Here is a 24123-nt window from a genome sequence, read left to right as displayed (position 1 = left end):
TCTCTTTTGGACTGCCTCAGCACACTTCTCATAAAAACCATGAGTTGAATATTTGGGAGGAATTCTGAATGGACTGGAAATGAAGGCATTATTCCAACATGAATAATTTCTGCAACTCAATCGAAGCAGATATCTGGAGAGTAGAAACACAGTAGTAGTCTGACCATGAAAAGGAGGAGTAGAAGTCATAGACCTTTCTCACATGACAATGTTGTTCTGCCCAAGTATATGAGGCTGAATAAAAGACATTTAACTAGAGATGACATATATGACACTATGTTCTGAGTCACTGAGAGGAGAGGTGGACTCAGAAGTGTAATTGTACGGAGAATTGGTTAAGAAAGGTTCTAAAGCACTGGGTGAGTGGAGAAAACTGTCTGATATTCTAGTTGGTAGATGGACAACTGACTTTAGAACATGGATTATGGCAAGTACCTCACCTTCTCTTCTGGCTTGTCAGAAGAACTGGAAAAGGAAGTTATTTACATTTGTGGATATATTAAGTCAACAAGGAATACTGCTTCACAGTTTAGTAGTTGGGGACTGAAGGAAATTAAACGTAAAGGATAAGAAGCAAAGAGGTCAGAACAATTTTCAGGACTAGGGGAATAGCACAGACAGCACATGAATAATACATAATAGTATGAGGAAATCTTAATTCACAGAAGGTCAAAATCGAGATTTAAAATTTGGCATCCTCTGGCAAAGAATATTACATTGCCCAAAGCACATATATAACCATTCTGGCTGAAGGAAACAAAACAGTGTAAATTGGATGAATAAGGTGGACTACGGTTATTGTATCTGAAATTTGGATGGTGATCACAAAACAGGAGGCTAGGTTTAGATGTATGTGGGTGGTATATATCATTTAAGTTTGTGCTTATAGCATAATTGTGAAATAGTGCCACTTAGGTGCTATTTCAATTCTTACTGTCACCTCATCATCCATATTACTTTCAGCCACTTCTTTCATACTCTCATTTATATTTTGTGCATCATCATTCACTACTTCCACATTTTGTATTGGAGTGCTGGAAAGAGCTCTGGTAAATTAAGTGCTATTTTGAGTAATAATTGGCAATTTGGCAATATTTTATGAATTTTTAGGGTTACTATTTATTTTTGATAACGAAGTGTGTCTGTGCGATTTTTGGCATGATTTCTGCCTGATTTATTAGTTGAAATTACCTTTTCTTAAGTATAACACGATGGTGGTCAAGAGGTCAACCATGAGGGAGTCAACCAGTGTGACTAGGCAAGAGCTGCAAAAATCAGGTGGCGTAAATGGCATAGAATTCTCAAAAATGATTTGATGTCGTGAGTGCAATATGTATGCATGGTGAAGTGTAAAAGATGTGTTTGTGGAGAGAGAGAGAGAATGAACAAGAGACGAGAAAAAGCATGGATTTGTTGGAAGCACGATATATTATTAGACCACGAGGCAATGAATGTGAAACTGACTGAAAAGATAGATGGTGTATATGAAAGAAACGGAAATGAAACTGAGGGAGTGAAAGGATGCAAGAATGTAGAAGCAAAAGAAAGTATGAATGAGGAAACAGAAGTAAGGTATGGCAGAACCAGAGGTAGTGAGCCTGTGGGAGTGAGAGAGAGAGAGTGAAATTGTTGGAATGCAAGATTTGATGAAACAGTTATTGAAAATGAAAAATGAAATGAGGAATATGCAGAGTGATGTTAGATAACTAGTGGAAACTAAGGAAAGTGTGCACGAGAATAGAATGAAAGAAAAAAGAGTAAAAGAGGTGATGAATGATTCCAGGATAGCAGTAGATGGAGATTCCATAGTTAGAGGACTAGTTACTGAGAGAGTTCATAAGGTCTGCTATCCAGGAAGGAGAATGACTAGAATAAGTAAGGCATTGGATATGAGGAAGAAACGAGTAAGAGAGTTAGTCATGATTGTGGGAAAAAATGATCTAAGTGGACAAGAGGATGTGAGGGCGAATATCAGGAGGCTATTGAGAAGAGTGAAAGATAAATGTAGTAGGAAAGATTGTCAGAGTGTTGTCGAGGTATGACAATGATGAGTTGTGACAGAGAGCCAAAATCATTAATGGTATGCTAGTGGAGCTGTGTGAGGAGAAGGGAGTATAGCATGGATGTATGGCATGTGTTTAAGGGAAGAATGAAATTATACAGGCGTGATGGGTTGCATTTGAATGGTTTTGGAGTGAGTGCACTGGAGAAAGTGTTGCTGGATGAGAAGTACAGCATGTTGTGTGCAAGAGATCAAAAAAATATGAAGGGAAAAATCAGGAGAGTGGTATAGAAGAGACAGAAGTGCTTGGCAGTGGAAATGGTAGTAGTGTGATAGATGAAGAAAGAACGGCAATGCAAGAGGAAGAGGGAAAAGGAGAGAGCCTGGGTGGACAGAGAGATGGCATAGGGAGAGTGGATGTTGAAAGTGGCAGTGAATGTGTGTATGAAGATGAAGTATACGGTAAACACTCGATTTAATGGACAAAATTTCCGGTCCTATGTCACATGTGAAAATTGACACCCTGTTAATTTTAAAATATTTTTAACCAAGATTTGCTTATAATTAAATTAACAGGTTATTTTTTTTTATTAATTTCCTGTTATTTTTGAAAAATTTTGGCGAATAGGCCTCATATGTTGGAAAAACAGAGTAGTAATTTAGCTGACATAAATGAGTCACTGCTCATAAAACATGTTTGCCGAATGATTAGCACTTGATCACACCAATGGCGCTATAATTGGTTCTTTTGTCGCGTGCCATTACTTTCTGCAGCAGTATGTTTTTAAAACATACATTTAGGTCTTCATTACAAAAAACATACATGCCTACTCATTCACAGTAACCTTCAGCTATCAAGTAAATTTTGTCAATGTTACCGATTTGTAGACTATCAGAAACAAACAAAAAAATAACAATATAAAGGATTTATATATCTAAAAGTGTGTATAAAACAATTTTTTTATTACAGTGCTAATACTGATAAAATTGCAGTATAATGTTACAGATATTTTTATTTTAAAAAATTCGCGATTTAATGGACTTTCGATTTAACGGACACCACCTTAGCCCCTATTAGTCCGTTAAATCGAGGGTTTACTGTATTGCAATGTAGGTGGGGAAGTTGAGATTGAGCAAATACATGTGGTAAGTAGTAATAAAGGTGATTGGGCAGGTGTGGTGGGGAAATTGCAACCAACAAATGGCTTGGATAGGGTTGTTATAGATATAAAAACAAATTACTGTGTTTGTTTACAAATGCCAGAAGTATCAGAAATAAGGGAGATGAAACGGTTTCACCAATCTAGTTTATTAAACCCAAAATCATTGGAATAAGTGAAACATGGTTGAATGCAGATGATATTCTAACAGGAATAGAAATGGAAGGATACAGTATTTTTTGTGAAGATAGAAAGAACACGAAGGGGGGGGGGAGTGGTGCTGATGATAGCATAGGAATTATGTCCACATAAGGTAGACACGAAAGAGGAAAATAGTGACAATGGTTATGAGGCAGTGTGATGTAGCATGGAGGTTGACAGGAAGACATATTTAGTTGGATATTGCTATAGGCCTAAGAATGTGGAGGGTGGTGATGAAGAAATGTATAAACAAATTGGCTTAGTGAACAAAGGAAGGGTAATTATTATGGGTGATTTTAATTATGGCAGTACAGATTGGAATGAAGAATCATTTGGGAATAAGGAAAATTAATTTCTTGAATTCTCAAGTAAGAACTATCTCAGGCAGCACATGCAGGAGGGCACACAAGGATCTAGAACTCTAGTAATTGTGAGAAAGGTTTTACACTTTCACACTTTCCTGAAGTCGGTGGAAGTGATCATGAAGTGATCACCTGTGCTGTGGCTAGTCATATGCAGACTTTTGTGAGGAAAGGATATATGTGGCATTATAAGACTGGTGATTATGACAAGCTTGGAGTTATAACATAGAATGAGGAGTCAGAGGCAAGGAAATAAATGCTGCATGGGAACTGACAAAGAAATACATATCAGTATCAATGTGTGAATGTATTCCAAAGGCCAAAAGGCTGAATAAGGTAGGTGTAAAATAGATAAATGTGGAGCTTAAGCATGAAACCTGGGAAAAAAAAAAAAAAAAAAGAAGGTACTTTGGATGAAGTAAAAGATGAATAATGGTAATAATCAGTTACATGAAGAGTATAAAGAACAACCCAGGAGAGTGACTCAGTTAGTTAGGAAAACAAAAGTGTAGGATGAGCAGAAATTAGCAAATCAGGTGAAGAAAAATCCTAGAGAGTTTTTTTAGATATGTGGCAAGTAGAAGGAAGAATGATCATGGTAAGAAGATGTTTAACTGCTGCAGAAGACATTGTTGAGGTATTCAGTGATCAATTTATAAGGGTGCTTCATTCAGGGTGGAATCATGAGGAACATAAGTGTAGAAGACATAGGAGAGGATAGCTTAATTGTGAGTGAGCAGAAGGTATTTGAGGAAATAACCTTGATGTCAATAAGGAGATAGGATTTGATGATATATCATCATGCATCTTAAGGGAATGCTCCAGGGAATTGGCAGCAGCATTGGCATGCCTGTTTAATAAGAGTCATACAAAAGCACAGGTTCCAAAGGGAGTGGAAGGAGGGTAAAATGATGGCGATAAAGCTGTAGCTTCAAATTATAGGCTGATTGGTATATCTGGAATTGTGGTGAAGGTTCTGGAGAGATTGGTGAGAATTAGGATACAGAAATGAGTTGATAACAGCAGTATTCTCTGTGGTTATCAGCATGGTTTTTTTTTAAATGGAGATCATGTTTCACTAACTTACTTATGTACTACAACAAGGTGACAAACACCTTGGACAGGATAGATGCATATACAGTAGTGTACTTGGATTTTGCAAAAGCTTTTGATAGACTGCCACAATGACAAGCTGGTAAATAAATTTAAATAGATGGGATTGGATAACAGGCTTCTGAGTTGGATCAGTGACTGGCTGTCAGATAGGTATCAGAAAGTTGTATTTGGAAATGCAGCATCCCAAAAGAGGAAGGTCACTAGTGGTATATTGCAGGAGTCAGTTTTGGGACCATTGTTGTGCAATTTGTATGTTAATGATATTGGGATGGGTTTAACTAGTGATATGCAGCTGTTTGCAGATGACGCAAAACTGGGGAGAGCAATGTGGAGTCAAGCGGATGTTATGATCTTACAAGAGGACTTGAATAGATTGCATGAATGGGCAGGTAAGTGGAAATATCAGTTCAATGTTGCAAAGTGTAAGGCTTTGAGATTTGGTAAGAAACAATGGGATGCAAAGTATACACTTGGTGGGGAAACTTTAAAGGAAGTAGAAGAGATGAGAGATCTAGTTGTGATGGTGGACAAGGACCTGAAATTCAGGGGCCCCATTGCACAAGTTGTAAAGATGTCACATCGGATAATGGCAATCATCTGATGTGGAGGACACTAACATGCAGAAACAGAGAAGGTATGATGCCATTGTATAAGACCTTAATCAGGCCTTAAATGGATTATTGTGCACAGATTTGGTCACCGGGTTTTCGTGGTGACGAGGATATTTTGGAAAGGGTTCAGAGAAGATTCACAAAGGTAGTCAGTGGTCTTTGGAATGGAGTATGAGGACAGATTGAGAGAATGTAAGCTGCAAAGCCTTGTGAATAGGAGGGGGAGATGGAAGAGATTTTTCATAGAATGGGAGGGGGGGGGAATAATAGGCCATTATTGGAACTGTATAAGGATGGTGTGAGCAGAGGAGTGAGGAGAAGGTTCTTTGCATGGTGGAGAGTGGTTGGTGAGTGGAATGTTTTACCTGAGTGTGTTGTGAATGTAGACACACTGAATCAGTTTAAAGCATGGTTAGATGAGCATTGTGTGCAATAGTGTGTACTTCCCACAATGAGTCTCTAATTCCATGGAGGTCAGATGTTAATAATAGTGATAATAATTTGCCAGAACACTTTTGTTATCTTTTCTTACATCATTAATATTTATTATTTAATTTTCCCGCTTTCCACATGACTTCGATTTCTTGCACTCGCAAACAAAACATTTATGACACGCTCTCACACCACTCTCGCTTTCATACAATTAACATAGCATTTTGTACTATTAAAATATTCACAAGTTAAAATGAAAATATTAATTAATGTGAATTAATTTATTAACTGTTGTTAATTATTATTTCAGTTGTTCAATATTTTTAGGTAGCTAAAAAGAGGGAAGATAGATGAAACATTTAGAAATATTACAGTGAAGATATAAAAACGTGAAAAATTAAAAATGATGATTACCTCTTCACACTAAGGAAATAACTTCTTTCGACAGGAGCATAAAGAGACTTGTTTGTCTGGAAAATAATGTAATTTACGGTTATTATATATGGTAAAGAAAATATGCAGTTTATTTCCAATTTTAAAAGGGTCTAATAAATCTAGAAAGTAATGTAATTTAATATTAATCTATAATAAAAAACTGGTAATATATTTAATAATTTTTTCATACATGAACAGCCTTGCATATTTAAGTACATTTATAGCAAGACATACAAGCACCTACTTTTTTTTTTTTTTTAAATTCTTTTTTAAAGATGAGCCATATTAACTCAAGGAGTTACACAAGGTAGAGAACAGCTTTTATAAACATCCATGACCACAGTGGGATTCCAACACATGACCTGCTGGTTGGAGAGGGGTATGACCACTTGGCCAACCAGGCAGGTATTAGTATCATTCTGAAATATATGAAATTTTTTACTTAGTATCTTTGCTAAAATATGTGAAGTCAGTGAAATTTTGCATTTTACTAGATTTTGCCATTAAAAATGGCAAAATCTAGATCAAGAGCTATATAGTAGTTGTGTCTGAGTGTATTCCAAAGATGAAAAGGCTAAGCTAGGTAGGACTAAAATGGATAAATGAAGAGATTATGCATGAAATCTGGAAGAAGACAACACAACATGAATGTTGGTAATAATCAGTTGCATGAAGAGTACAAGGAGAAGGCAAGAAAAGTGGCTCAGTTGGTAAAGACAGCAAAAGTGCAGTATAAGAGGAAATTAACTAATCAAGCTAAGAAAAATTCTAATGCATTCTTTTGACATGTGGCAAGTAGAACAAAAAATGACTAAGAAGATCTAACAGATAAGCTTAGGTGTTGACTGTTATTCATGACTTATTTTTTAACCGTATTAACAACACCAACAACAATTAACAACACAATGTTTTATTAACTACTTATATTTCGCTGAATTTCAACTCAGCATCATCAGAGCACAACACACTTGTACATGCGACAGTGAGTGAGTGAAACAATATAATTGCAATGGACAAAAGATCTAAAGTCCTATTTTTGGTGCCCTCTAATGAAAAAAAAAAAAAAAAAAACCAGCTATGCAGGAGTTTCTCTTAGGATAACAGTCTTCCAAAATTTTGGCAAATTAATGCAACCATATTTGTTGAGCTTGGGAGAATTCTTCAAAGCCATTGCTGACTCAAAAATAATCTTACCGATCTGTACCCACTCCTAAATAGTATATTCATTTTCTTCCATCTAATCCTGTGTGAAGGAGTGTCCAAAGCATGGCTTGCCAGTCCTGACTTGCCATAGTAGTAGTAGCGAATGTATTTTTCATGTTCTTACAGGCAGTTGTTAACTGATCTTCCTGTTTGCCCATAATAGGCCAAGTCACAGGGAACTTCATACATTCCTGGGTGTGCTAAAGGGTGAAGTTTATCCTTAGGTGAGTGGATCAGAGTTGCCAGCTTGACATGAGGTTTGAAAGTGGTGCGAAGGCCATGTTTCATCAATACTTTGGCTATCTTTTCTGATGTACCTCTGACATAGGGAATAGAGGTGGTCATGTTGTGTTCTTGTGTATTAAGGGAAGGCAGAGTAATGGGACTATGTAGTATTTTATCTGTTTTGTAGGGATTATAGCCATTGGCCAAGAATATATGGCGCAGATATTTGAGTTCTGCGGTCAGAGCGGTATCATTAGAACAAACGGCTCTGTGTGTAAGTGTTTTTAAAATGCCATACTGTTGGACTGGATGATGATGATGTGATTGTTTATGTAGTATCCTCCTGTATGTGTAGGCTTTCTGTAAATGGAAAAAGATAAATGATCCATCTGAAAGGCAGTTGACTAATGCGTCAAGAAATGGTAAACAGTTATTCGATTCTTTTACTACTGTGAAGTGGATTTTGGGGTGTTGGCTGTTTAGGTAGGTGACAAAAGCATCCAAAGAGTCTTGTCCATGGGGTCAGATGGCAAACACATCATCTACATAGCGTAAGCACATTAGTGGATTGTATGTAGCTGTGGTAAGTACTTTGTTTCAAAGTGTTCCACATAAAAATTTGCTAATTGGGGGGGGGGGGGGGAACACAGCAGTACCATTAATCCTCCTGATGTAAAGTAACCTGCATTCATAGTAAATTTAAATAATTCAAATTTATCAGGGGGAAATTTAGGCGTGATTATATTATATTAGCCAACTAATATATATAAATTATACTTTGTTTCTTTAATTTTCTGGATTGTAAACCCACCAAAATTGTGCTTCCCAAATTTACATAACTAGCAAACTGCATTTCTCCCTTCAAATCATTTGCATTAGTATTAATATAAATATTAAACAGCAATGGAACCAAGCACAGAGCACTGTGGTATCCCCTTCAATACACACACATTGTGATTCTTTTAAACTCAGTTCCTCAGAAAGTTCCCCTACTATCTGCTTAATATCCATTCCCAGCTGTCTAATGTGATGCAATAACATACAATGTGGTATTTAACAAAGGCCTTTGATCAAATCATAAATTTAAACTTGTATTTCAATTTTGCACTATCTGCACTCAGCTCATCTACCTCTACCCTCTCATCTTTTCATTCACCAGGATCAGGCATTACATCATTTCATTGTAACGCTGACAATCAAAGTGAATGTAACCTTCCCTTTTTTTTGCCATGCACACACACACACACACACACACACACACACACACACACACACACACACACAAAAATAGAAATTTCTCTAGTCTGGTAAGGTAATCTAGTTTTCTCTCATTATCTCATTTTTTGCTTCTTTAGCATTGCTTGTCAAGTTTCTAGCTTATGCATACTACTCATTTACCTTGGTAATATAAGTTTAATGGATTATCACATCACAACAGGCAAAAATTAAATATTTTAATCCAATATAATATCTATAGCAATCAAAGCATTTCAAGTTTCAAAAGTTAATGTTAACAAAGAGAAATAAAGCATAAATGAAGGAGAATAAGAAATTTCAATTAATAACTTCAAAAGTAATAGCTAAAGTAGATAAGAGAAATAGCTATGCCATGATATTGCCAGACTATGCAAAAGCATTTGACAAGATTCCGTGTACTGAGGCTTAAGTGCTATGAGGACATTATGTTGGAGGCTTAATGGAATGCATACAGCACTCGGAAAGGATTAAAATTGATTTTAAGACTTCCAATATTTTATCTCAGTCACTGAGGCATCTTCAGGTATTACAAAATACTAATGTAACATACACTCAAATAAACAATACACAAGCTAAACCTGCGGGTGACTCTAAAGTCCTATCTAGGTGGTGTGCCCTCTATGGACGATTGTAGATGGCCTAGAATGTAAGGTGGGATCTCTGATAATTAATGTTTCCCAAATTTTCAGAAGTTTAATGCAACCATATTTATTTAGATTTGGTTGATTTCTAAGTGCTGCTGCAGATTCTAAAAATAGTCTTTCTTTTTTGAATTTACTGTGGTGGAGCATGGTGGTTTTTTCAGGAGATCTTGTGGGTTGTATCCAAAACATGGTCTGCCAGGCCAGACTGACCATAGTCGTGGTTGCAGATGTATGATTCGTGTTCCTCTAAGAGGATGGTTACTGATCTACCTGTCTGTCCAACAGGAACATGGTACTTTAATAAACTCCAGGCACTGAGAGAGAGAGAGAGAAGGGAGCTGATCTTTGGTAGAATGGATAAGGGTAGCAAGTTTGCAGTGGGGCTTAAATGCTGTGTGGAGGTTGTACTTTTTTAAGATCTTGGCTATTTTTTCTGATGTGCTACAGATGTAGGGTATGGTGATGGCATTTCTGAACTCCTTCTGAAGAGATGGCTGGGAAATGGGGGAGGAATTGATTTTTTTTTAATACTGTAATCACTGTAGCCATTGGAGAGGAAGGTGTTGCATATGTGGTTGAGTTCAGTTGAAAGGGTGGTTCCACTGGTACAAAGATTGTGAGCTCTCTTTGTTAGAGCTTTAATGATACCATGGTGTTGAGAGGGGTGGTGGGAGAGTTCATGAATGTATTTGTATGTGCATAGATTTTCTATATACTGTGAAAGTGTACCATTAGGAAGGCATGTAACTAAGGTGCCTAGGAAGGGTAAACTATTGTTATTTTCCTTTTCCATTGTAGGCTGTTGAGGTGACTAAGGAAGGGGTCTAATGTGTCTGGGCCATGAGGCCAAATTTAGAACACATCATGGATATTTGCATAAAATAGAGATAGATAAAAATAGTATGAGAATTTTGTTCAGAATATACAAAACTCCAGAAGCCAGGGTCAGATTTGAAGGAGAGGATACTGAATGGATCCTCATTAGAAAGGGTGTGAGGTAAGGGTGTGTGGGATGTCCCCACTCCTTTTTAATGTCTATTGTGAATGGATAATAAGGGAGACCTTGGAAGATCTGATGGAATAAAGATAAATGGACATCTGATAATAATATAAGATATGCAGATGACATTGTACTTATGAGGAAAACAGAGAAAGGCTTGCAAAGAATTTTGAACAGACTGAACAGGGTTGGAAATGAGAGATATAAAATGAAAATAAACATTCAGAAGATAAAAGTGATGAAGATTTCAAGGAAAGGAAATGATGGGATAGAAATCACTTTGAATGGACAAAGAATAGAAAATGTAAAAAGTTTTGAACACCTTGGGAGTTGGATAACAGAAGACAATAGATCTAATTATGAAATTAAGAACAGAATTAAAAAAGCAAAAGTAGCATTTTTCCAAATACACCACATATGAGGAAACAGAAATCTGAACAAACAGTTAAAAGTAAGAATCCTCAATGATCAAGACAATGATCTGGAGTGTGGGACATATAGATGCGAGTCCTGGACAATCAATAAGGAGATGAGTGACCATTACTCTTATCCGCTCTGGTGATGAGATACTTTTTTTTTACCATAATTTTCTGAGCAATGAAGAGGTTCTTAAAAGATTCAAAATGAAAAGAGACTATATGGCTAGTATCCAAAGAAGAAAAATAGTATTTGCAGGACATTTAATGAGGGGTTCTTCTGGAGAGCTTCCCAGAATAGTATTGCAAGGAATGGTGGAGGGAAGGAGAGGAAGACCCCAACTGCAATGGAAAGACAACATCAAAGATTGGAAGGGCAAGAATCTTACAGAAGCAAGAGATAGAGAAGCACGGAAGCAGACTGTTGATCAGCTGCAACCCTCTTAAAGATGAGGTCACAGGATTAGATTAGAAAAACTGGCAAGGGTGAGGAGGAACCCATGGTGGTTTCCTCTATCTGTTTGTAAATTTTGTTCTTCCAAGAAAAGAAAAAAAAAAAAAAACAGAATTGATGGCAAAGGAAAAGAGTTCTAAGATGTCAGAATAAAAAACGTTTTCTAAGAGTGTTAAGGTATCACTTAAGAGAATATTGGTAAACAAGTGAGGTGATGTCAAAGCTTACCAATATGTCTGTATTATTTAAAGTTAGATTTTCTATCAGGATTTTAAAATGGGAAGAGTTTATTATATAGGATGTGGTAAGTCCAGTGAGCGGGAGGAGTCAGAGAGTTAGCCAGCTGTTTTGACAGTTTGTAGCACGGTGCGTTAGTGGCATCTACTATAGGTCATGGGGGGGGGGGGATTAGGTTTGTGGATTTTTGGTAATTCATGGAGGATGAGAACAGAAAAGTTTGAGTTTTTTTGTAATGTCAGGAGGATACTTTTTTTAATCAAGTTTTTTAATTTTTTTAACTTGTGTTTTTGTGGGATCATGTTCTAGTGGGATGTAGGTTGCGCGATCTCGGAGGATAATCTCCATTTTTCTATTATATTCCATGGCATTAAAGATGACTGTGACATTACCCTTATCCGCTCTGGTGATGAGATACTTTTTTCTTACCATAATTTTCTGAGAGCAGTGAATTGGCTGGACGATAAGTTACTTTTGGAGGCGATGACTGGGCAAGGATATTGGCGACATCAAATCTGATGTTATTGGCTATTTCCGGCGCTAAGCAACAGATTCTGCGTTCAATGTTATACATTATATCTAGCACTGGCACTTCTTTCGGTGTGATGGCAAAATTGTGGCCGAGGCTTAGGGTACTGATGGCATCTTCGTTGAGTCTTTTTGAAGATAGATTGACTACTCTGGAGCAGTTGAATTTGTAGTTTTGATTTACACAGGTTGTTAAACTTTTGGATGTGCTGAATTGTGTAAATTGATGTGTAAATCGAAACTGCAACCGCAAATTCAATCACTCTAGACCAATGGTTCTTAACCTTTTTTACTGGCTTGCACCCCAATGAACTTAATTTACATTCTCACACCCCCTTGAAAAATGTGTTTTATTTTGCTAGAAAATAAAATTTATTTGCTAGAAAAGAAAATTTATTGCAAAACAATTTATTGAAAAATACATATACATATATGTATCAACATAAAATCAAAATAACATATCAATTTTTAGTGACTAATTTAGTGTTGCTTTTTCATAATAATATTGTGAAAATGAGTTTCCTGTTTCAAAAGGGCTACGTGCATATCATCACTTGCATTTAAGCGATTTTGGGTTTTGTTTTTATGTGCAAAAGTGATGAAAATCGCATTTTGCAAAGATAGGTGGTAGCAAATGGTAGAAGTGTCTGCAATGCTGCCTTCACCAGTTATGGAAATGATTCTGAGTACACCAGAATTGTTCTAAATCAAATTTTTCAAATTCCATTTGAATAACTGCGAGCATTGGCTCGCATTTCAATAAGATCATCTTTTATTAAATTACCATCGTTTATAGAATTAAAATGAAAAAGAAAATCCAGTATCCACCTCTGCTCTTTGCCAACATCTCCCATGGAATAATATCCATGAAAAGAATCAATCAATTGTTGTAAATGTATTACAATTTCCAGAACAATTTCATCAAGCAAGGGGAAAGTTTGCAAAATTACCATTTTCAACTAGACATATCCAAATTTTTAGTTTTTCAATAAAAGCTAATAATTTTTCACTGGATGTTATTATGTTCTTACCATATCCTTGCATTGATATATTTCATTCATTTAGGTGAGCGAAAATATCTGCTAAGTAGGCCAATCGAATGACTGCATCTCTTCTTTCAAAGTGTTGAACTAAATTACAAAAACCCTGGTAAGCATACGTCCCTTGGAGAGCCATCTTATGTCAGTGTGATAAAGAAGCACACTATGGTTAGCACTGATTTCTTCGCAAAAAAAAGCACAAAATATACAATGGTTAAGCACCTGTCCTCGAATATAATTTACTATGTTTACCGCTGTAGCTAAATATTTTTTTAAGTGCATGCGGTGCAACATGAAATGTGTTATTGTAACTTGCGGTACTTCTATTTTGATATAGGCAACAAAAAAACCGGAATTATTGCCTAACATCGCAGATGGACCATCAGTACATACTGAGCTGATCACATCCAATGGTATTTGATGTTTCAGGAAAAAGTTTTTAATGTAATTAAAAACATCAATTCCTTTGGCTGTCAGTTCTAGTTGATCACAAAATAAAAATTCTTCCAAAATTTCCTTTAACTTTATGTATCTCACAAATACTAATAACTCACTGCAATTATCAACGTCAGTTGACTTGTCCAATTGAATACACACTTTCAGAGACTGGTTTTAATATCTTGTACTACTTGCAGGAAAATATCCTGATTGATGTCTTGAATGCATGATCGAATCACATCGTTTGTTAATGGAATCTGCTGAATTTTCTCATGTGCTTCAGAACCTAATACAATTTTCACAATTTCCAATGCATGTGGTTTCACAATTCTTCAGCTTTGTATGAGACACAAGACAAATCCGTAAGCAACATAATCATCTTTCCAATGGCGTCTTTTTGACATAGCAAGGATTACTACAAATAATAAATTAATATTTACATATTATTTAACTACTCATTTGGCCATGGTTCCTTAAGAAAATGATAAAATAATGTGTAAACAAAAATTAATTTAGTTCTTACTAAACTTTTCAAAATTCGAGAGAAAAAATTTAATCAATCGTTCTTTACTTACTGATTACTGCCAGTAAAACAAAAAAAAAAGCATTTGTTTGTCACTTAATTCACTTTGTTGACATTTGTACACAACGAAATGAAGTTTCTCATTACGATGGTGAGTGCATGTGCAGCAAGTATCCGTGCATTCGGCTTGGGTGCATGCGTGAGTGGAAGTACATTCGGGGAAGATGCATAACTTATATTTAATGGTTCTTGGTGAAATAGAATAATTCTGTATGGATTGAAAGATTATATATCTTAAATATAATTTAGTTTGCATAACTTTTTTCGTCTCATGGAAAAAGCAAATCTGATTTAAATAATTAGTCAATATGTGCTGGAATATTTTCCAGCTTGCACCCCTAGGAATGCTTTCTCGCACCCCTCGTTAAGAAACACACTGCTCTAGACAGTAGTCAATCTATCTTCAAAAAGAGTAATAGATTACCCTCTGAGATCTTGCTACCTACATCCCACTAGAACACGATTCCACAAAAACAAGTTAAAAAAAATTAAAAAACTTGCTTAAAAAGTATCCTCCTGGCCTCTTGCCATTACAAAACAACTGAAACCTTTCTGTTCTCATTTGTTTCAGTGATTGAGATGAAATATTGGAAGTATTAAAATCAGTTTTAATCCTTTCCGAGTGCTGTATACATTCCATTAAGCCACCAACATGATTTGACAAGATTATTGTTATTGTACGGCACCTCCACGGAGTCTGAAAACTCATCGCGAGAAACCCAAACTATCCATACAATTTATCGTACCTCTCCTTAAACCAATTAGCAGACTTTAGCACTCACAACTGACACTGGCAACCCATTCCATTCATTCACCACTCTCCAAGAGAAAAATCTAGTCCTAACACCCCTATTAACCATGCCTTTACTCAACTTTCAGGGATGACCTCTTGTTCTGCACCCTCTAGCCAAGTTCTGAAAAATTTCCCTACATCAATCCTATAAAACCTTTAAGTAACTTAAATGTTTCTACCATATCCCCTCTTTTTTGCCTATCAACTGGCTTCTGCAAACCAGAAGGATTTAGAGGTGAGAGACCAAGATAATGAATAGTCTATACAGTTTATAATCATAGGACATATTCCACAGACCACTCACCATCTTGGTCTCTCACCTCTGAATCCCTCAACCACTTCCTCATCCCCAAGAAACCCTGAGACCAGATCTGAGCACAATAATTCAGATGACGTATCAAGGCCTTTAAAGAGGAATAACAACTTCTTTATCTCTACTTGTTAGTGTGTTCTTCAATAGTCAAATAATCTTATGAACTACCTTAGAATTATGCCCTCTGAACTTGCTCTCTGTCTACCACCACCGCTAAAATCCCTAGCTTCATCTATTTCCTGGAATACAGTTCCATCGAGGTGGTACACAGCTTGTAATCTATTTATCTCAAAATGCATAACTTTACATTTCTCCACATCAATCATCCTGCAAGTCCTCCACATCATCTGGATTAATATTACTCAATCTCATTTTGTATCAGCAAACAACTGAATATTTCCTTTCAGGTTATTTCCTAATAACCTTAAACATACCACTAGTCACCTGCTTTCTCCTGAATTCTGCTTCTTTATATACCACTTTTTGATATCGCCCAGCAGCCACCTTCTTTTTCACATAACCAGTGTCATATTCAACCCTATTTGTTTTAATTTGCATAACAGAGCTTCATGCGGTATTCTGTCAAACACTTTAGCAAAATCCAGCAGAATCATCATGTAGCAATTTCTTTTATCCAACTAATTAATGACCAACCCTTGATGCTCATACGGTATCATATTTTTATCTACCCATTCTTGAATTCTTTTTTACCAATTTTTCTAGTACTTTTGCCACCACGCCTGAGATACTGATTGGTCTATAATTTGCTACTGCAATCATAGAATTCACTTATGCAAGAGAGTTTGCCCTCTTTCCACTCCATTGGAACATTACCAGAACAGATACTTAAATTAAATAGCCTAGTCAGTGGCATTGCCAATTCCCTTGCACATTCTCACAACAAAAAAAAGATGATAAACCATCTAATCCCACAGTTACATTTACACTCGTTAAGGTTATTCTTCCTCTTACTCACCATGTACAAAAGAACTCTTTGGGATTTATTTTGGCCTGCTTGGATAGTTTCTACTCGTAATCTGATTTTGCCTTTCTTACCATGCTGGTCACCTTTCTTGCCTGACTCTTGTACTGTTAATGAGCTTGCTGGTCACCTTTCTCCTTATATAACCTTCACAACAACTTTTTTTGCAGCACATGCATAATGATACCACTCATCCATCTAACTCCTACCTGATTAACCCTCCTTACCCCAGGTATACAATTTAATACTGCTTCCTGTAGATGCCTCTTAACTATCTCCCATTCCCTAGTAACATCCTTCCCTTGCAGGGCTTTATACCATGATAGTGAATGGCACAGCTCCAAGATTCATCCTATGCTTGTCATAATCACCTGCCTTGTAGTTCCACCTATACCCTTTTCTTGACAGAATATTCCTTATGTTTTGCAACCTTCCAAGTCAAGACAGCATGATCAATTCCTCCCATGTGATTTTTCTTCCTTCCAATCTACATCTCTATAGTTGAAGGCCCCCCCCATAATAATGACTCGACCTGCACTCAGTGTATTAATTTGCTGATGCATGTCTTCCAGATCATCCCTGGAACCCCCTGGACTATAGCAGCAACCATCCATATATTCTATTTATTGACCTTTCACACCAGACTGCTTCAAATGAACAGTCACCATTCCATCTACCTCCTATTATTTTTTGACTGCAATTCATCTGTTATCATGATCAGATATTGTATGAAGTCTTGTTACATACGTTGAAGAAATTTGGTGGGACCAGAAACTGGTGACATGGATAAGAGGGTGGCTGATGGACAGACATCAGAGAGATATGGTCAAATAGAATTAAAGAGAAGGCAGGTGACCACTACTGTGTGCCAAAGGGCTCTGTACCAAACCACTGCAGTTCAATTTGTGCATCAATGATACTGAGAGGGGAATATCCAATTACTTGCTGATGATACTAAACTGGGGAAAAGCAATAGCTAATAAAGATGATACAGAGATCCAGCAGAATGATTAAATATATTAACAGTTTGGGAAAAAGATAATAGAACCAATGCACTCTTGAATTGAGGAAATTACAGACAGTATATTACATAGGAACTGCAACATATTGATGAAATTAGAGATTTAGGGATAATAGTGGACAGAGAGCCAAAGTTAAAAGAACGTAATACAAAATTAAACAAAATATTCCAAAGGGTGACTCAGAAGTTAGGAAACACATTGACAAGCAGGGAGAAGAAAGTTACGAGGGTGATCTGAAAGTTCTCAGCCTTGACCATAGATGGCAATGCTATCAGCAAGATTTTTGTTTTTCTAAGTTGGTACATTTATCATAAGCATCCATGTGAAATTGCAAGTCATTCTATCAAGTAGTTTGTTTTATACAGCTGTCTGAATCAAAAGTGTTATCTGTATCCCTTGAAATGGATAAAATTGAGTATCGTGCAGCTATAAAATTCTTTGTAAAAGAAGGTTTAACAGCAAAAGAAATTCATTCGAAGTTCATAAGAGTTTATGGGCACTCTTATCCTTCGTTTTCAACAATTAAGAAATGGGCTGCCAAGTTTAAAAGCCTTGAAGATGATCCACGTGAAGGACACCCAAAAAGTGTAACAACATCAGAAATCATTGATCAAGTTCACGATATGGTATTGGATGACCAGCAAGTCAAAGTGCATGAAATTGCTGAGACTATAGGCATTTCAAAAGAACGTGTAGCAGATATATTTTGCATGAAGAATTGCATATGAAAATGCTTCGCACAAGATGGGTGCCAAGCTTGCTCACAGCAGATCAAAAACACACTCGCATGAAAATCTCTGAACAGTGTGCTCCAAGCACTGTTCAGAGATTTTCATGTGAGTTTTAACAAGAATAAAACTGATTTTATGCATCAATTTATTACTGTGGATGAGACTTGGATTCACCATTACCCACCAAAATCCAAACAGCAGTCAAAACAGTGAACAGAAGCTGATTATTCAGCACCAAAGAAGACAAAGTCGGTTTCATCAGCAGGAAAGGTCATGGCATTGGTGTTTGGGATGCTAAAGGCATTTTGGTTATTAATTATCTTGAAAAGGGTAAAACAATAACTGGAGAATATTATTCTGATCTTTTAACCAGACTAGATGAAAAAATTTGTGAGAAAAACCTGGTTTGCAGAAGAAAAAAAATCATCTTTCATCAAGTCAATGCACCTGCCCACAAAAGCGTTTTTGCAATGGGAAAATTAAGGGATCTGTACTTAGAATTGTTGGAACATCCACCCTCTTCCCCAGATTTGACGCCTTCTGACTTCAATCTCTTCCCAAAACTAAAACTCTTCCTCGCTGGAAGAGTTTTAGTTTTTCTTCAAATCAAGAGGTGATTACAGCTGTAGAGGGGGTATTTTGCAGATCTTACTGAGAACCACTACAGAAACGGGATAATGGCATTGGAGTATCACTTGAATAAATATATTAGTCTTTAGGGAGATCATGTTGAAAAATAAAAATAATTTTGAAATTATATAAATTCGTTTTTTCATTGTTAGGCCGAGAACTTTTCAGACCACCTTCGTATTATCCCTTTTTATAAGGCATCGATATAACCACATATGGACTATTGTGCACATAGGATTTCTTGGAGATGTGGAAGCAGTGCAGCGGATCCAGAAGCAAGTGACCAAAATTGTGATGGTTTATGGAACATTCTTTTGTGGTTTGTGGATTACAAAGTTTAGCAAGTAGGCAGAAAAAAAAAGGGGGGGGGGTAGAAACACTTAAGTTGCTAAAAGGATTTTATAAAGTAGATGCTAAAGAAATTCTCCAATAGATAACTGATCAATAGAGAACAAGCAGACACCCCTGGTAATTGTGTATCTGCAGTATGGTTTTTTGCTTGGAGAGAAGAATAGGATGCCAGAAGTGGCTGTGAGCACTTTGTTGGTAAATGATTTCAATGTATCAATAAAGGCACATATGGGCCCACCACAATGAGTCAGTGGACTCCAGAGATGCCCATGATAATAACATGATAATAATAGCATAGCAAGAATGATAATAATTCTCGCTATGCTCTAGGTAATGCCAAAAATGTGATTTCTTGTTGTTTTTGACAGAAGATGATAGTTTCTGCTATGCCAGTTTAAATATTGGTTTTTCAGTGGTTGACTAGCATTTGTTGAGTTCTCTCCCTCCCCTCTTAGGAATTCCCCTAATGTTAGATTACTCCTGTTTTGGAGTAATCTAATTGTTTACTGTGTACTTGTTGATGGGTGGGAAGTTTAATTATTATAAAAATTTTTAAAATTTGTTTCTAATCCTAATTTTTTAAAATATTTATTTATTTAGAACAATACCAGCTACCAGAAAGTCAACTACCAGAATAAATTCCAACTCAACTAAAAGATGAACAAACCCAACGTCAGAGGAACTGAAGATAGAAAGAATCAATATAAGGAATATTAATGGAAAAGAAATTGGGAACTTTTAGAACTTTCACATTATCTCCATTCTTATTCATCATCTATATGGATCACATTACAAAAAGAAGGTGACCTGATATTAAAATTAGAGATAACAATCTTAGCTGGTTACTTTTATGCAGATGAAGATGTATTTCTGAATGCATCATGTGCAAGGTCTCCAGGAGTCTCTAACTAAATTGCATATTAACTAAACTGCATTCTGAATGGAGTCTATAGAATAAGTAAAATATTTCAGCTATTTATGCACAGTTTTTAGTGAAGATGGCAAATTAAATTTGGAAATATAATAAACAGAGCAGGCATGGTGGGGTTCCATATGAATAAATTTATATGGAATAAGAAAGAAATTAGCCAAACCACCAAACTAGCAATATGAAGAACGATTAGAGACCACCACAGATATGAGAGTTTTGAGAAAAATTATAGGCCTGAAAAGATTGTGTCAATGGTAGAATCATATTAAAAATGAAGTGTAGGACAGAACTTGACACTGTTTGCATTCAAGAATGTTTGAGCAGGCCTAATATAAGGTAGTATAGTCACTTAAATAGAATGGGAAATGAAGGATTAGCAAAACAGATGTTTGATGTCAAGATGGCAAGAAAAAGACCCAGAGGAAAACCAAGATCTAGGAGGATTGATTCAGTTAGAGTGCCACACAATAATGAAATGTTAGATATGACAATATTGGAGTGTTGTCAATAATAGACTAATTTTGAGGAAAATTGTTGATAGGAGATTAATATTAATGTAAAGTTAATCATGTAGTGCTGTAATAGTGTTGCCTGAACCTTGAGAGTACATATTAGGAAATTGATGAGGAAGATAATAAGATGCAATTTTTAAACATAGGTTTTGTGGTTAAGCAGTTCTGTAGGTAGTTTTTGGTATTGAGACCACATATTAATATAAAGAGTTTATTAAAAATAAACAATTAAAAAACCCAACAAGTTTCGTGTGTTGTAAGACTTACATCATCAGAGGTAATGATACATAAAAGTTTTACACAACAAAAGTTTATTGACAATTAATTACACATATTATATGTTTTTAATAACTTCACAACTGTTAAATAATTGAGAAACCAAATGATATGTTCATTACTGTATGTGTGCTGAAACATTGCTAGTTGTTGTCACGTTTTGTGGTTCCCATGTGCTATATCCTAGATCCGTGGCAGTTACATTTTTGATGAAGGCAGACCACACTTGATTTTATTGCACTGTGTAGGGATCTTAAGCATTTGTGCGGCTTCTTTAAATTTTCTTGTGAAACAATTATTATCAATATATGACATGTTTGTCTGTTGCCAGAGTACTTGATGGCCAGTAGTGGCTGTATGGAAGGCTAAAACTGATTTGTGCTCCCTTCTTTTTTCGACGTCTTTTACATACTCAAACATGCGGATCTCTCCCGACCTTCCCGCCTGCCTTACATTGATATTTTTTATAAAGGTAGAAACGCCACTTTTATGTTGTACTCGTGGAGCATCATAGCCACTTTGTCTATGACATTTTTGATGTACAGCAACTTGATTGCATTCTTGAAATCTTGTTTAATTAAGGGAGCTGCAGGAGCTGTAGTAAGAAGTTTTTTGATTATCTTAGGTTTGAGACCATTAAGTGCAAGGTTCTGTGACAGGTAGTGTGTAATTATTTCTTTCTTTTAATTGGTGTGCTAGATATATTGCATGCATTATCTCGTAAAGTTTTAATTATGTATATTTTTTGCAATGGATGGTGGTGTGAAGCAGCATTTAAAAATCTTCCCATTGTGGTTGGTTTTCTGTATACAGATAATCTCTTCGTTTACAAGGATATCTAGGAAAGGTAATTTTTCGTGCTCTTCTATTTCAATAGTGAATTTTATATTGGGATGCAAGTTGTTTAGATAATACTTTCCTTCATGCTCACACGGTGATCGGATGGAAACAACTACCATGTTGGAGTAAAACTTTAGTTTAATATAAACCAAAATAAACACTCAACGTTTCAACCTTCACATTAAGGTCATTATCTGGAGTATACACATATATACAAAGAAACAAGTTGCACTACAATCCACATGTCATGCTAAAGTTATTGACCAACCGTTAACACTATTGGCCTGACCTCTGGTGAAAAAATAATCATTATTTAATAATCTTTAAAAGCAATCAGCTCATCTACCGTTCCCGGCCAAATAACGAAAATATCATCGACGTAACGTAGCCAAACTTTTGGTCTTTTTTGATAGGTTTTTAATGCATTGTTTCGAAATTTTCCATACATAGGTTGGCTAGAGCTGGAGAAAGGGGGGAACCCATGGCAAGTCCTTCTTTTTGTTCCCAATATTTGTCTTGAAAAATGAAAAAAGTGCTTTTCATGCAGTGTTTGAAAAGTTCCACAGTGTCCAGTGGGAAAAGGTTTCAAAGTAGATCCACTGTGTCATTTCTGGGTACACCAGTGAAGAGACTGACTATATCGAAACTTGCTAAGATGCCTGAAGGTTCTATATTTATACCCTTTACTTTTTCATTGAAATGCAAACTATTCTTTATAAATGATTCTGTTTTTTCTGTGTGTGGTGTTATCATGTTTGTCAGATATTTCGCTAAGTTTGAGGTCAGAGAATCTCTCCCGTCTACAATTGGCCGTAATGGAATATCTTTTTTATGAATTTTTGGTGCTTCATAAATTCTTGGGACCAATGGATGTTTTGATGATAAAGATCTTTTTAATTCTTCTGGCCAATTAGGTAACTTTTTGATCAACTCATTGGTTTTATTATGTGCAGGCCATGTGGGATCCGTGTCTAAGGATGAATAGGTATTGGAATCCTCTAATAGGATGTTCATTTTTCTTGTGTATTCCTCTAAATTCATGACAACTGTTGTATTTCTTTTGTCTGCCTTGATTATTACTCTGTTTTTATCTCAGCATAATTCTGTAAGAGCTATGGATTCTGATTCATCTTCATTATTAAAACTTTACATTTTAATAATGAAGATGAACTCTGTATGCAGATGAAGTCTGCAAAATCTCTAGGAAGATTGTGGATTCCTTTCTCAATTTGCACTATGACGTCTACTTTTGGAATATTCTATGGAGATAAGGCAAAATTAAAACCTTTCATTAGGAGATTTTTTTCAATTGTTTATTTTTAATAAACTCTTTATATTAATATGTGGTCTCAATACCGAAAACTACCTACAGAAGATGCCATTTTTTTGAAGAATAATCTGAGAACATGGCTATTTTTTTATTATGCCATATATAGTATGCAGATTTTCTATTGATAGAATAAGATGGATTAAGATGGATACATACACACAAGAGAAAAACATATCTGTGTTACAGCCATGTTGTCAAATAGCAAACTGGTTATCAATATAGCACAGCCAAAATTGGGGAGTCCATAGTTATTCCATTGATTTCATGGTAGTTTTTTTGTGCCATATAAAATATGCTTCATTGATTATTTGATTGCATTACTAACTCAAGAAGTGCAAGTAATATCAATTGGAATTTTTTTTTTAAATTAATGTTTCTTTAAGTGGGATATTCAAAACTCACTGACAGGTCAAAATTATTTAGTTTTAATTTTTCAGAAAGTCAAAATTAGCTGCCCTTTATTTGTTTTCCTAAAACCCAGCCATTACGGCCCACTAATAAGCAACTGAAGACAAATTTGTCTCTTATGAGAAGTGCAGGAGGTCTATAGCTAAACAAAAACACCAGAATTATATATTTATGCATCAATATAGAAAAAGTGGACTAGAAGATCATGTGCTTTGCAACTTTCATGAAGTAAGATGGAGAATAACCAGTACTTAAAAAGGCATCACTCTAGAAATTATAGTTAGTTTGTGAATGCATGCAAAGGGGAAACTCATGACATCATAACTTTAGCTTGAATTTGAACTGCTATTCAATTCTGTACTGTGGTCCTTTATAATCAGAAAGTAGTTGCTTAAAACCTCAATAATGCTTCAGCAAATGAGGGAAAAATATTAGTTATCATATGGGTTGCAGTAAGATAAGTTTATTTTATATTTATTGTGTGACAATATTGTATAATTTTTAGATTGAATGTCGCTGTGATTGAAACACTATGTTAGATTAAATATTTTAGACAGTATTATTTTAAATTATCGTTTCTTGTTTAGTGCTTTGGAACAAAATGGCAGTGAAAGAAAGACCACTGCATAAGCCGGCACAAAAGACAAAGTGAATGGTGTG

The 24123-nt window shown here is 35.7% G+C and overlaps 1 protein-coding gene across 1 annotated transcript in view; it reads right to left on the bottom strand.

Moving 5' to 3' along the window:
- Positions 1–24123, bottom strand: part of hob (bridge-like lipid transfer protein family member hobbit) — an 844941-nt gene that overhangs the window by 216316 nt on the left and 604502 nt on the right. The window contains exon 35 of the mRNA XM_090409957.1: positions 6299–6354. Within this exon, the coding sequence (XP_090266083.1) occupies positions 6299–6354 (56 nt within the window). The remainder of the gene's footprint in view (positions 1–6298; positions 6355–24123) is intronic.

Source organism: Typopeltis vanoorti, chromosome 20 (assembly GCF_054136105.1).
Source record: "Typopeltis vanoorti isolate ZY-2024b chromosome 20, IOZ_Tvanoo_1.0, whole genome shotgun sequence".
Taxonomy (NCBI): domain Eukaryota; kingdom Metazoa; phylum Arthropoda; class Arachnida; order Uropygi; family Thelyphonidae; genus Typopeltis; species Typopeltis vanoorti.
Note: the sequence above shows the minus strand (reverse complement) of the source record. Positions and strands in the feature narration are given on the sequence as shown.